The sequence below is a fragment of the Suncus etruscus genome, chromosome X (assembly GCF_024139225.1).
Source record: "Suncus etruscus isolate mSunEtr1 chromosome X, mSunEtr1.pri.cur, whole genome shotgun sequence".
In the NCBI taxonomy this organism is placed as follows: domain Eukaryota; kingdom Metazoa; phylum Chordata; class Mammalia; order Eulipotyphla; family Soricidae; genus Suncus; species Suncus etruscus.
The window spans coordinates 128,853,439-128,867,994 of record NC_064868.1 but is presented as its reverse complement, the minus strand read 5'-3'; the positions used below and the strand labels follow the sequence as shown (position 1 = coordinate 128,867,994).

At 46.4% G+C, this 14,556-nt stretch overlaps 1 protein-coding gene across 1 annotated transcript in view; it reads left to right on the top strand.

The window, feature by feature from the left end:
* The first annotated feature begins 370 nt into the window (after positions 1-370).
* The window catches only part of TMEM164 (transmembrane protein 164), a 229,728-nt gene continuing 215,542 nt past the window's right edge, over positions 371-14,556 (top strand). Inside the window, exon 1 of the mRNA XM_049767613.1 lies at positions 371-845. Coding sequence (XP_049623570.1) covers positions 468-845 — 378 coding nt within the window. The 5' untranslated portion in view covers positions 371-467. The remainder of the gene's footprint in view (positions 846-14,556) is intronic.

Below are 14,556 nucleotides of genomic sequence, written 5' to 3'. Positions count from 1 at the left end.
GCCGCCCCCGACCCGCACTCCGTCCCACTCGCACCCCGCTTCTGCCGCCGCCCGCGGCCGGCCTGGGTCCCTCCGGCCCGCACCCTGGCACACCCCGCTTGCTCCCCCGCGCCCCCTTTTCTGCTCCCCCCGCCCTGCCCCGCTGCGCCTGGCTTCGTCCTTCCCGTTGCCATTGCCTCTTTGAGACCTTTTTCTCCTCTCCTTCCTTTTAGATCGTTGGCACCCTTCCTTCCTCGTTGGTGGCCGCTGGAGACGCGCGGGGGGCGCCCCAGACAGCCTTGGGGACCAGTTAGAGCCGGCCCTGCGCCTCGCGTGTAGCTCCCCAGCCTCCGGGGCTCTGCAGAGGGCAAGGTTGCGGGCGCGGGGGGTGTACCCTCCTGACCACTCCCCTCACCCCGGGCCCCCCTCTGGGTTCCAGCCTGCTGGGGTGCCCCACCGGCGGTAACCCAGGGGACCCCCTAGGCATCATGGGCCGCTATAGCTCCCAGAGTCTCCTGGACTGGCTGTACGGGGGCGTGGACCCCAGCTTTGCAGGCAATGGGGGCCCCGACTGCGCGGCCTTCCTCTCTGGGCAGCAGCGGCTGCTGGAGAGTGTGGTGGCCCTGAGCCTGTCCCTGTTGGAGATCCTGGTGGCCCTGCGACACATCCTGAGGCAGACGAAGGAGGACAGTCAGGGGGGCCAGCCAGAGAGGCCCCCACGGCCAGACGAAGGCAAGGAGAGCCTGAGCAAGAATCTGCTCTTAGTAGTGCTGTGCCTCACCTTCGGGGTCGAGGTGGGCTTTAAGTTCGCCACCAAGACACTCATCTACCTGCTCAACCCTTGTCACCTGGTCACCATGATGCATGTGAGTGCTTTGACTTCTTCCCGGGCGCCTTCCTGCTAAGTCAATCCTGTGCTCAGCAGACACAGCAGGGCAGGGTAGTTAGTGCACCCCCGCAGCTCCTGGGCTGTGGAGCCGCACACATGACGGGCCACTGCAGGGCTATCTGGGTGGGCCCAGAGTGGCCTTGCCTGCCCCTTGGCCGGACTCATCAACTCCACAGTGGACACAGGTGAAGACCATCTTGCTGCAAGTCCACGTGCCACCTGCACCCGTGTCTCCCCCTCTCCCCAGCCTGCCTCCTAAGCATTCTAGAATGTCGCACCTGCCCCCCTTTCCCAGGCCTCCTCTGTGCCCTCTGCAGAGAGTTGATTACTCTGAGGCATGTTGACATTCTTTCTGGGAGGTGGTCATGTGACACTCCTGGTCCTCACTGTGGGACTCCTCTAGGGAGGGAATAACTATTTTTATGATATTTGGACCTGGGTGTATGTATATGCTCTGAGGGAGTGACATCTGTCTCTTAGTAGAAGATGGGGGCTCACTGAGGGCTGGTGACCTCTATCTGTGGTGAGAGGGTATTTTTTTTTTGATGCATGTTTTCCTGTCTTAGCACTCTTACTCTCTTTCCCGTGGTCATGGTTCAGGGATGCTCAGCGAGCTGCTTTCTTGGCCTCCCATTAGTGGCGCTAAAAGAAAAACAAGTGGGATCCAAAAGAACAGTTGCCAGATACATAAAAATAATATCTGGGTAAGGACCAAGAGTCATATTGTCTTGCTGTATGCAGCCAGTGTGGAGAAATGTTCTAAAACCATTAGATCAAGAAGTAGGAGGAGGATTTGGATGAGGAGGAAGAAGAGACTGAGAAATGAGAAACAACCTGTTTTTTTTTTATTTTTTTATTTTTTTTTTAGATTTCAGGGCTGGTGTGCTTTCTCTGGGCAGTTTTGAACCCAGGCAATTGTATCTCTACTGCTATTCTGTTTGGGAAAGGTGAGACTGACATCCCCTGTGGGACAGAAAGTTGAGGTGATTAGGTCTGTTTTATAGGTCCACTGGGACTCCAGAGGTTATTTGCCTATATAGCCAGATAACTGACCCCCCATTTTTGGACTGCAAGCTGTTGGCGGGGCAGACTGCTTTGCATGGTGCTGGCTTTTCTCATTGAACCACACCTCTTCCATGTTCCTGGGATCTCACAGGATTACAGGATCCTTAGCCTCAGTTTCCCATTCTGTAATACCTGGCAGACAACTTTAAGATCCTTCCCATTTTTCAGATGTGGCAGGAAGGTGCTCTGGAATAAAGGAGGCCTTATTAATTGATAATTGGCATTGAGCATGGCTGGAGCAGGCAGCTTATTCTTTTAAAACCTGGCTTCTTGAGGCACAATTTCATTTACAGGAAGCCTGGGGTTCTACTAGAACTGTCTACATTAGATCTGTCTAAATTTGAGCAAGTCCTCGTTCTTTTTTCTTTCTGAATGGGCTTTTTGTTAATAAGAAGAAACAATGCATTTCAGCCACTACTTTCAAAACAGGAGTGCTTTTGGGGGATGGCAGGTGGTGAGGGGTCACAGGGGGCCTCTTCTACAAAGGAGTCTTGAGGCCTTTGGTACCCCTGGTCTCTCAAAGGTCAACAAAGACTAAATTCAGCCCATCTGGGGCTGATGATGGTATGACGACATCACACCTGGCATCAACAGGCTTTTTAGTGGAAAGGTTTCTCGAGGCTTTTAGAAACTGCAGTAGATTCTTTCCGAGCATTCATGGGTTATCTGACTTCTTTAGGATAAATAGATTTCCTGGGCCTCAGTTTCCCATCTGAAAAGAGATACAGAGTTGTACTCCTCTAAATGGTGAAGGGTGTTGTAGGGGATTCTTTGCTTAGGGAGTGTGGCCTAGAGCTGACCTAGAAGTATCTTTGAACTCCTTGTGCAGAAAACAGAAATTAGGTTTTTCTTGGCTTGCTTTTCCAGCCTGTGTTCTCCCTTGAGGGTGTCCTGGATTGCTTGTTTCTGTGGGTTTTTTTCCTTGATTATTTCCACTCGGGAGAAGCCTCTGTTCTCTTTCAGTCATGTTCTTTTCTCTTCATCTTCCCTCACATGTTTCTAAATGATTTTCAAAAAATCTTATATTGCTTCACCAAAAAAAGTTTTATTTGCAGCAAGGTCCCACAGCTCTATCTTTTCATCCTTATTCATCTTTGCTTCCTATATCACCCCTGGAAATTCCACCTGACCAAGTCACTGTTGGGAACATAGACAGATAAAGATGGCATCCTCTGCCAGCCATGCACCTCCACTCAGCTGCAGACAGTGATGAATGTTTGGGGCCTGTGGGCTGACATCCTGTCACCTGTGTTTTTTTCTGTTCTACTGTGATTCGCCAGAATATGAAGCTCTAGTGAGGGCAGAAAAGTCACCAGGCTTACGCCTGACTTAAATCCTAAATCACAGCTCTGGTGTATTTAAATAGGGACCTTTGGCCTACAGGGCACGCTTTTTGGATAGAACCAGCCTTCTGTGCCTTATCTGTGTTTTCTTCTGGAAAGCCAAATGTGCTGCTTTTCAAAAGTTTCTGTGGGTTCTTAAAAACAACATTGAACAACAGATGAGTGGAAACAGTTTTCTGATGTGGTTGTAGCAATGACTATGGATAAGAGTTATGGTTAATAATACCTTTCATTTATCTAGGACGTTTTATCATATGTAAGGCACTTTTTCACATATTTCCCTTTGTTTAGCATTGGCTAGATTTGCTGGGCTCCAGAGCAAGAGATATTAAAATGTTTCCTGTGTCTGGAAAGGGCAGGGATGGAGTACAAAGACTTGCTTTGACAAGTGAGTTAGGGTATATTAGGAAAGTAAATTCTGTGGATTTTGAGGGTCCTGGTGAGGAAAAAGAGACTTTGGTGGAAACAAAAGGGAGAGTTTAGCAGAAACAGTCTGATGTGTTGTCCCACCAAGATGAGTTGATTTTGGCTTCACAGAAAGGCTTGGGTGCCTAGAAGTTTCAAACAAGGATGGTATTGCTTTATGCCAGGAACTAGAAGGGTTGGTGGGAATTGGTTAGTCACCTCAGCTCCCATTTTTCAGTTGGTAAAATAGTTATATCCAATGCCACGTTAATTAATGGCCATTCTGATATTAGTTGACTGGCAGGATCAGAAGCATAAAAATAAGTATAAGCAGTAGTATAAGGAAGGGCAGGAGTAGGGTGCGGTGGAGAAGAAGGGGTGGTGCCATTCTTAGTAATGCTTAGAGGCAGAAGGGCATGCATCTATGTTCTACTTGATTAATATTCTGGTTCTCAGACATCTTTTTTGGTTTCATTTGATTTCTTCAAGGACCCGGTTCAGTGGACTGAAAAAGCAGAACCATTTCACATCTGAGCTCAAGCCTGAGGCGTTTGAGGGTTCTCAGGCCCAACAAGCATAGAAATTATTAGCACACGAACAGCAAACACCTCCCCTTGCTGTACATACTGTGACATTGTCAATGACATCATTTTTTCTCCAGCCTGGCTTGTCTCCTTGTATATGTTATTGAGGCAGGAAGGAATGACAAAGAATGAACTCGCTTGAGCCATTAATTATACTATTTCCCTAAAATTTCCCCAGAAGTTATAGTTGTTATGGCTTTTGAACTGAGTTGTCACTGTAGAAATCAAGGCTGTAGCAGCAAGAGTTTTCCTAGTTGTTTGCATCTGAATATGTGTCTACTTCACCATACTGAATATAATGTCAGTTTGACTGACTGCATTCATACAGACTAATGGTCTTAAATGTGTGTCTCTTTCTTATTCTTCCATGCGATTATTTTGTCTGTTTTAGGAACTTAACACACCCATTTGAGATGTCCTGTCCATAATGTTCCAGCTCCTTTTGGCTTCCCTGTGTGTCTGCATCAACAGCTTCTGATGAGGTGCTAAACTTAGTGGACATGGCACATACCAGCGAATGCTGCATGCGTGTCTGTGTGCATATGATAGCCTGGATGCAAGCTGTACATTTGGGAAAAATAAATCATGCTTTCTACCTTTGAGCCTCAGCCCACTGCTTTTTAGCCAGTAATATCAAAGAAGCCCCATCCTTTATTATAATAGCATTTTCTGTCTTTACAAGCTTTTTTGATTTCTACCAGAGATGTCTTCTATGCTTTTGCTTTACTGTTTGATTTTCTTTCTCCCTGTTGGAAATATGAAATGTCAGGGATTCAGGACAGTCTGGAGCTTTCGGTGCTATATATCTCAAAACTCACAGAATACAGGCGAGGGGGGGGGTTCTGTTTGATCTGTGCTAGCTTTGGTTGACAGAAAATTTGGTGTCTTTGAAATCGAGGCTTTTGGACCTCCAAACCCTTGACTTTAGACTAGCCACACCTCCTCTCCCCATCTGCTGTCTGGAGCACTGATAACTCCCCCTGTTTGGAATTGATAGCCATGGGTAATGGTACAATGATGGATCCGGCCATGTGGTGACAGTTTATCAAAGGGCTGTGTCTGTGACCTGAGGGATGCATGTCTTGGAAGTGAGACACGACATTATTCTTTTGGAGTTGGCATGACATTCCTCTTGGATATTTCATATTTCCTCCTCCCCTCCCCTAGGAAAAGTGCAGAAAATTTTCCATCTTTTATTGTCCCAGTCTTTTGGGGGCGTCCATTAAAACGAAACGTGGTTTGCATTGGTGGGTTCAACAACCCACAGACAGCCGTGGGATTTAAAAATATGATGCTGGCTTTGCTCATGGCTTGCTCCAGAAATCTGAGCTCAGAATTTAACCTTTTCCTGTCTTCGTATTCTCCTTCAAACCAGGCCACATTGGAAACAAAGCATTGCAGTCTTTGGAAAAATTATGGGGTCACTTAGGCAGAGAAGCTGGACAAATCTGACCAAAGCTGGCAGGCAAGCAGTCCATTTTTTTAACTCCACCTCAGAAACGTAAAACCTCAATTCTTTTCATCTTGTCTTTGAGATCTCACAGAATCTATTCCTCTCATCATTTATGTTGCTTTCCTCTGGATTTTTGCCCAGGCCTTAAGCCCCAAATGCAAAGCCTGGAAAACTTGATTTGCTGAGTCTCACCAGTGTGAGTCCACATGGAACAGAGGAAAGATTTACTTCCCAGCCTTTCCCTGCCAGGCACCTGTTAATACAACCCAGCTTGGCGCTTGCTTTCAAATAACAATCTGTTGCTGGTTCCTACCCAGGGCTAAGCCACGGGTTCTCTTCATTTTTGTCTCTTTGCCATGATGTGTCCCACTTCATCAGTTTCATGAGATTTCTTATTTATCTGCTCTCGGTAGATGCCCCTGAAGAGTCCCCTGAAAATCACGCCTGACCATGATCACATAAGACTGTTGATCTTCCTTTTGCTTAGATGATTAATTCCTTAAGATAGACCTTTGTGTACATGTGAATGATTTTATATGAGTTGTGTTGGCGGGGCCAGCGAGGTGGCGCTAGAGGTAAGGTGTCTGCCTTACAAGCGCTAGCCAAGGAAGGACCACGGTTCGATCCCCTGGCGTCCCATATGGTCCCCCCAAGCCAGGGGCAATTTCTGAGCGCTTAGCCAGGAGTAATCCCTGAGCATCAAACGGGTGGCCCGAAAAAACAAAAACAAAAACAAAAACAAAAAGAGTTGTGCTGGGACACTGAGAGTTTTGTGGGTTTGTGTGTTTGTGAGTTTTGTGTCATCGGTAACACTTCTGAAAGAAAAAAATATTATTTTTCTCCCTCTGTAACTTCCTGCAGAGTGTAATATCATTCCATACTACGCATTAATTGTTTAATGTGTGCCTGGATGTTGCTGAATGAATGACAGAGTGCAGCTGCCTTCTTTCTTCTCTTTTCCCTCCCCACTCTGGTAGCCTAGGCTATGTGCCCTTTAGAGGTCTTAGGCACTTTTTTCTGGGTCTCTGTGCCCATGAACAGATTTTCCTGTCTGATTCTGAAGTAGCTGGAGAAGAGAGATGCTTTAGTGTGGAGCTCACACATCTTTTTTGGTTGAATTTCCATCACAAAGATCTGGTTATGACAACTATGGGCCTCTTCTCTGCCCCAGGTATCTATCTATCTGCTTTCATCCCAATGAAGAACTTTGTATCACCTATGATCTTAATATCTCTGGTAGACATCTGGACATGCCAAATTTATTTCTTTGTTTCTTTGATTTCACGTAATTTGAAGAAAAAAAAAACCATTAGGCTGGTGACTCACTTTTTATCTTTCTCCCTTTCAGTATTTTTCAGTGGGAAGCATATTGTCAGCAGGTTTCAATTGAATTATTCTCTGCAAGAAGATCCTCTTGGTCCTGCAGGATTTTTATTTTTTAAATATTTTCCAGCTTTCTTATGGTCTAGTTGACAGAAAATCGTATGTATGGGGTAATTATTTGATAGATGTCTATAATACAAATAAATAACCCCATTAAGTTAGTAAACAGTTAGCTATTTATTCTTAGCTTTGGTTAAATTAATATTTAGGGTCGCTGTATGACTAAATGGGCTGAGCTTTTATTTTTTTGCGTAAATGAGGTTTCATCTCCAGCACTACATTGGCTCCTGAGCAGCACCAGAAGTAATCCCCTCGAAATAAAGGTTGTTGTCCCAAATATATAAACAAATACTGATGATAAATTGAGGTTTTTTTTAAATCTCAGATGTACCGTTTTTGCCTCTAATTGGGTGAGTGTAAATGAGACTCTATTTGTGTTGAGGAGTGATTCTCTTGAAAGCTTGTCATACTGCAGAAGCCAGTTTTCTATAGGGTATGTGTAGGTAATGGGCAGTGGTGAGAATATGTGATTATTGTAGAGACACAAGTGATTCTAATGTCACTTGGGACCTGGACCCCACTTTTAGAGACATTATATTTTGGTTAAGGTGTTAGGTGGAGGTTGGTTTAAATGGTGGTTATCTTGACTGGGGATCTGTGTGTCCTGTGGGCATGGCATTGAGTTTTCTGGCAGCATGTTCACCATCCTTGTCCCTCCTACATCTGTAGATGTTAACAAACGTGGTTGAAATCATAGAGTGAGGGCCCTTTATTATTGTGTTAAGGTTGTTTAAGATTGTGACTTGTTGAGTTACTGGAAGTTATGTCAGTGAAGTATTTATTTATTTTGTTTTTTGGGGACCCACACCCGGTGAGGCTCAGAGGTTACTTTTGGCTCTGCGCTCAGAAATCAGTCCTAGCTTGAGGGCCATATGGGACGCTGAGGGCTGAAACCACGGTCCACTTAGGTCAGCCACGTACAAGACAAACGCCCTACCGCTGCACCTCCGCTCTGGTCCCATCAGTGGAGTGTTTCTACCAGGTCTCCTTCATGTTCTATTCCTTCAACTTTCCCTCCCTTCTGTCTAGTCCCTTAAGATCTTCAGAAAGTAACAAAGGAAATATCAACTCCCTGTTGGTTCACCTCCACTTTTTTGCTTGCCGGACTCTTGCTTTAAAGGCTCATGCAAATGTATTCACTCTTGCATGTGGCCAAAGACCATTTTTCCTACCCAATTCTTATTAGATATCAAAGACACTAGACATTCCAAGGTAAAAAACGAGAAGTTCGTGCCTCTGTCTCTCCCACCCTCCGTGTTGTTCGCAGTTTAGGTCAGAGAAGCTAGAAAATGGATCGACTAAATAAAAACCTGATGTACAGGAACAAATTGAAGAAACCATAGAGAACACAGGGTCTTTTCTCCCCTAGGACATGTGGGTGATTTGTGAGCTGGCTCATGGAGGAGGAAGGGGACAGGTTAACTTTACAGCAGAAGGGCCCTTGTTTGTCTCCTTTGCTTCTCTAATGTCTCTAATAGGCTCTGGCTCATGGCAGGCACGCCTGTGCCAGTAAATGGGAGTGTACCCCCTGCTGTACAAAACAGGGAACATGAGGCATAATATGTGCAAAGGCATGAAGTTGCCTTCCCTTTTACAGGAACTTGTCTTAACTGTCAACTCCAGAAGAGTTTTACATTTTATTATTTGAGGCAGATTTTTATTTGGGGACCAGGATCTGGGATTTGGGGCTATGTCTGATGGTGTTTTGGGTTTACTCCTGCATCTATTCTCTGGGTTCACTGGGTGGGGGGACCCTGTGCAGTTGGGGGATGTAGCTGGCACTGGCAGTGTGCAGAACGCAAGTGTGCAAAGCCTTGTCTCCTCTCTGGCCTTCTCAGAGGCATAGTTCTTCTTTCTCTCCCGATCCAGCACAGAATCTCCAGGGGTTCTCTGTTGGCCATTAGAACTGCACTTGCTCACAGTCCTCTCCCACAAACCTCACCTGAGGAGAGAGAATTGTGTTCTTTGTGCTGTGTCCAGGAGAGTCTCTCAGTCTGTAGAGTAGAGTGCAGACACAGACTGTTGAGTATGTGGGGACATTCAGCCTGGGAAATGAGCTAACAGGCTTGCGGTTAGAAGCTATTTTTCAGTAGCCTGGGTGCCACAAAGCACAACCACAAACTTCTGGAAATGCCCCCCGTTTCCCCTGATTTTCCTCTCCTGTTTCCAAGTCTTTCCCATGGCCCATTCCATGCAAACTTGCTACCACAAAGAGTATCCCCATCTCCAAAGCAACCCCTTCCCTAACTGGGAAATGCCCTGTCATCTGAGAGAGTGAAATCCAGGAGGGGAATTAGCGGACATCTTCCTCCATTTGAAAACAAAAATCATTGAGTGCCCTCCTGGAATCCATCTTCTTTAAGTGAACAAACAGAAAGCGCCCCACCGTGGCAGTTGAAGTTACTGCACCCCATTCATCCCCATTGTTCCCAAACCCGCTGGGGCAGGGAAGTGGTAGTCTTCACTTTCGGGGACACTGATTGATTGATTGACTTAAAGGGGGTCCTATTCTTGAGTGATCTGTAGTTTCAGCGGAATTTGGGGGGAAAGAATGAGTTTTGAAAGGAACCCTGTCACCTTGATCTCTAAGGTGCCCAGTGTCGTCAAGCAGATGGCCGCTCCCATGTCCCTTGACCCTTTTGGGCCACTCCCCCACCCCTTGGCTCCCAGCCAGAGAAATGGGGTTCTCAGGGTTTGACTAACTTACTTGTTGATCACGGGGGTGGGGGGTTCTAAGGGGTCTGGAAGCAATAGTTCTACCTGCAATGCACAAGAACTCTTGTTCGCCCTCTTCCCTCTGTGTTTCCTCTTTCCTGGGGAAAGTGTGGTGTGTCTTGCCCTTCTGTCATTGCATGGTGGGCAGAGACACTCAGGCCGGTTCGCAGCCTGAGACCCTGAAGATGGAGGTATGAGGGGGCCAGTCTCTTGTCTGCGGTTTCTTTTCAGTAGTGGCTGTAAGAAATCCCAGGATGAGTAAGTGGGGGTGAATTTACCCTGAGCTTTGTGGTTTAGCAGGACAGGAATTCCTGGCAGGAGCCCCGGAGGTTGGAGAAGATGGATTGGTTTGGTGATAACAGTTCAAACTAAGACCTCTGGGCAGGTGTTTAGGGGGTAGAACGGGCACAAACTCATTAAGTAGAGGAAAAAGGAAGCACACGTCCATTCCAATTGCATTTTTCTGCTGCCAGTATCATTATCTCTATCATGTATCATCAGTGGTAGAAACTCTAGGTTCATTTTGCTGGAAATTTAATCACATTTGCCAGTCAGCCAGCTGTGTTTGCAGAAAGACTCAACAGACTGTGCTCCGACTGTTGCTTGCGAAGTGACATTTCATTCAGGTGCTGAATGAAATAAGGCCCCAAACCAGATAGCACAATAATGCCCTTAACTATAGATGTGGGAACCCTATGTAAACACTTATTAGATGTCCAGTGGAACATGAGAAGTGTCTGCTACCCATAAAAGTCTTTCTGCGTGTTAGATGAAAAGGGGATGACCATTTTAGGGATTTGTTTTGGGCTCCCACCTGGGATAGCTCAACGGTCACTTTTGCCAGTGCTCCAGGGACCTTGCAGTTCAAGGGATCAAATCTGGGCTTCCTGCCTGCAAAGCATGGACTTTGGGCTCTGGCTCCAGATTCAGAAAAGAATCCTGATACTATTTTCTTAGATTAGTCCAATCTGAATTGCTGGCATTCACTTGAAGAACCAAACAGGCTTCCTAATTGGCATTTACGTGCTCACTTTTCTCTGGGGCCCTGTAGGTTTGGATTGGGACATAAGTAGCCTGCTTTTCCAACTGCAGATTAAACTTAGTTGATTAAACACGTAACCATACTTTCTGAATTTGTGTTCGAGCCCTCTTCCCACATAATCTCTCCACTCTATTGCCAAGTTGACTTTGCTTTGGAGACCAAGCTGTCACTCTTAAAAGGTGTATCTCTGGAGCTGGAGAGATAGCACAATGGTAGGGCATTTGCCTTGCATTTGGCCAACCTGGGACGAACCCAGGTTGAATTCCTGGCATCCCATATGGTCCCCTGAGCCTGCCAGGAGTAACCCCTGAGCACCTCTGGGTGTGCCCGTTCCCCCCAAAAAAGGTACAGCTCCTTAGACTGGAGAGATAATCCAGTAGGTAAGTTGTTTGCATTGCACTTGCCCAAACTAGGTTTCATCTCCAGTACCCTCTGTGGTCCCCAGAGCTTCAGAAGGAATCCTGAGCCCATAACCAGGAGTAAATCCTGAGAACTGCTTATGAGGCCCCCAAACAAAGAGATGCAATCTTTGAACCCCAACCACACTGCTGTCATTGGAAGACTTCTGGACATATTTCCAATCTTGGTTGGAAAATGAACAGTACCTTGGTCTTGGAATTCAAAGAAAGCTGAAAGCCCTGTTTTCTGTAATCTGGTTCCATAGGGCCTGGTGTTGAGGGAATTTCTAAAATAAATACCAACACTTCAACATTAGTTGTGGAAGGTCACTGTTCCAAAACCCAAGGGAAATTGTCACAAAGGGTCCTCTTCGGATCTCTGCTTGGTCTTTGTCAGATTGCATCTGCTAAGAATTTCCTTTCTTATTAAGTTCCAAGCACTGGAGTATGCCTAAGCATGCCTATTGGCCATCTCTTCACTCTCTCCACTGCATTTTGTTCTCTGTCTCCTGCAGGAATAATGCTGAATTTCATGTGTAGAAGTGCCTCGTTATCTTCAGCACTTTTACACTGAGCCCTGTGGGCTGTCACTGCCAGTGCAAACTGACAAGGTGGGCATTTCTCCCTTATTTCTAGGTTGGGGTTCAGGAACCTGAGCTTCTCCTCAGGAAAGGGAACTAGATTCTCTCTTTGCCATTTTCATTCCAGTTGTCCATTCCACTTACTGGACTTTCCAGTATAGCTCAGCAGACTGGCACCACCCCAAAGTCACATGTCCGTGTTTGCTTGTGGAGTGCCTGCCAGGTGAGCAAAGAGATTGATGGACACTCCTGCCCTGTGACTTTTCTCTCTAAGGCAGGCTTAACATTGGAGTGCTGTCTTCAATATAAGAGGTCAGGGGTCACTTTCAGGCCAAGGAAGCAGTAGATTTTTTTTTTTTTGGTTTTTGGGCCACACCCGGCGGTGCTCAGGGGTTCCTCCTGGCTGTCTGCTCAGAAATAGCTCCTGGCAGGCACGGGGGACCCTATGGGACACCAGGATTCGAACCAACCACCTTTGGTCCTGGATCGGCTGCTTGCAAGGCAAACACCGCTGTGCTATCTCTCTGGGCCCCGGAAGCAATAGATTTGTGGAGAAGAATGCAAACCCCATAATGGGTCTTCTGACTGGCTGAATGGTGCTTGATCATGCCTCACAGCCAGACGGACGCGAGTTAGAAAGTGGGCTAATTGTCATCTTCCCAGATTTCTTCCTCCCCCTACTTCGGGGCTCTCCTGAGAACAGTGTGTAAAGGACATGGATGGCCCCTGCCTGTTGTGTTTTTAATCCCTCCTCCTTCCACAGTCAGTTTTCAATGAACTCTCAGTGACTGCTGGCTTGTTCCACTTAAATTTTCTCTTGATCTTTTTCCCTGGGCATTGGGGGGAATCTTTCTTTGTAGACACAGTTGTCCAGGAACCTGAAGGACAAAGCAGTCTTGTCATCTTTGTCATGCTTTGGAAATAGCAGTGACAGCAGGTCAGAACTGAAAGAAACTTAAGAGAACATCATATCTGTGTCCTGCCTTGTTTTTCCAAATGGACAAATTGAGACCCAGAGGGAAAAAGAGGCTCACCCAAAGTCACAGATAAATTGAAGGGGAAAAAATACGATAGGGGCCGTAGTGATAGCATAGAGGTAAGGAATTTGCCTTGCAAGTAGCTGACCCAGGACTGACCTGGGTTCTATTCCTGGCATCCCATATGGTTCCTCAAGCTCGCCAGGTGCGGGGTCCTGAAGCCCCCCCAGGGGGGGACCCGGCCAGCAGGAATTAGCTGGGAAGGCTTCTCAGACAACCGCACTCCTATTTTGCTGAGTAGAAGAGCAACCACACCTGTAAAAAATCTGAGAGAGGTTAATAATAAAGACCCAAGGCAGCGTCTCACTGTTCAAGGGTATCTTTATTGGCTACAGCTCCTTCTTATATAGTGAAGGAGAAGGGGGCAGTACAAAGGTGATGTCAGTCATACTTTTGGCGCGAAGGCCCATACAAGGCAAGGATATATTTCTGGTTTCAAGGAACAAAGAAAGTTAGGCATTCTCTAAATAAGGAAGTGGGCAGTGGGCTAGGGGGCTGGATGACCTTCAAGTTATGATGAACGTGCTGTTTCTATGGAAATTTCTAGTGACCTTCCAGCTGCATTCCTAATTGCTTAACTATCAGGAGGTGGTGCAAGATGTGCCTGCCTCAGTGATCTTGAACAGACAATGTAGCATACACTTATTGATAACAGCCTAGTTCACTCCGGAATATGGTCTTAAGGAGTGAGGCCTAGTTTCTGATAACGGTACCGGACAGTGTTGCTCTCCTCCGGGCTAGAGTTAATTATATCCTGCAGCTGCACATTCCTTTCTCTTTGGCCCAAGAACTTACAGCAAGACTGCATGTAGCCTTTAGGTGAAAGGCTGGATTATGGCAGAAAGAACAGCAAAATGGCCTCAAACAAGTCACAGTCCCCAACAGCCAGGAGTGATTTATCTGTAATCCCTAAGCACTGCCAGGTGTGGCCCATCCTCCCCCCTCACAAAAAAAAAAACCAAACCAAAATAATACGATAAATTCCTCAATTCAGTGAGAAAAGACAGGTTGTGAGGAATGGGTTGAGGTGTTACTCTTGGCTCTTCACTCAGAAATTGCTCCTGGCAAACTCGAGGGACCCTATGGGATGCTGGGAATCAAACCCGGGTCTGTACAGGGTTGGACATGTTCAAGGCAAATGCCCTACCACTATGCTATCATTCCAGCCCCTATTGTATGCTGTGCTATCGTTCTGACCCTGAGGGTTGAGGTTATTTTTTTTTCTTGTGAACAATGAGGTTGGGCAGGGTTGACCTCCAGCAATACCTGACCAGTTCTGCAGGCTCATACTATAGTTCAGCACTTAGGTCCAGAAGGGCTGGGGATGACTTGGGCCAATTGTAGCAGTTCTCATGGCCACCAGATCTACAGCTGTTAGTCTCAGCTGCCATGTGGTCCTGGTGATTGAACTTGGTGATTAGCATTTGCTAACTGTACATTCCAGTTCTTTGAACTATCTATTTCCCTGACCTGAGAAAGGGCATCTTAGTGTGTCTGGTAGTAGGAGTGGAGAGTAGCATACACCTACAGAGGTATGTAAACCCGATATTCCATCATATTGCAAAGCAGGAATAAATTAATGAAAACATATCATAGAGATTAGAGGTGAATCCAGTGTCTGT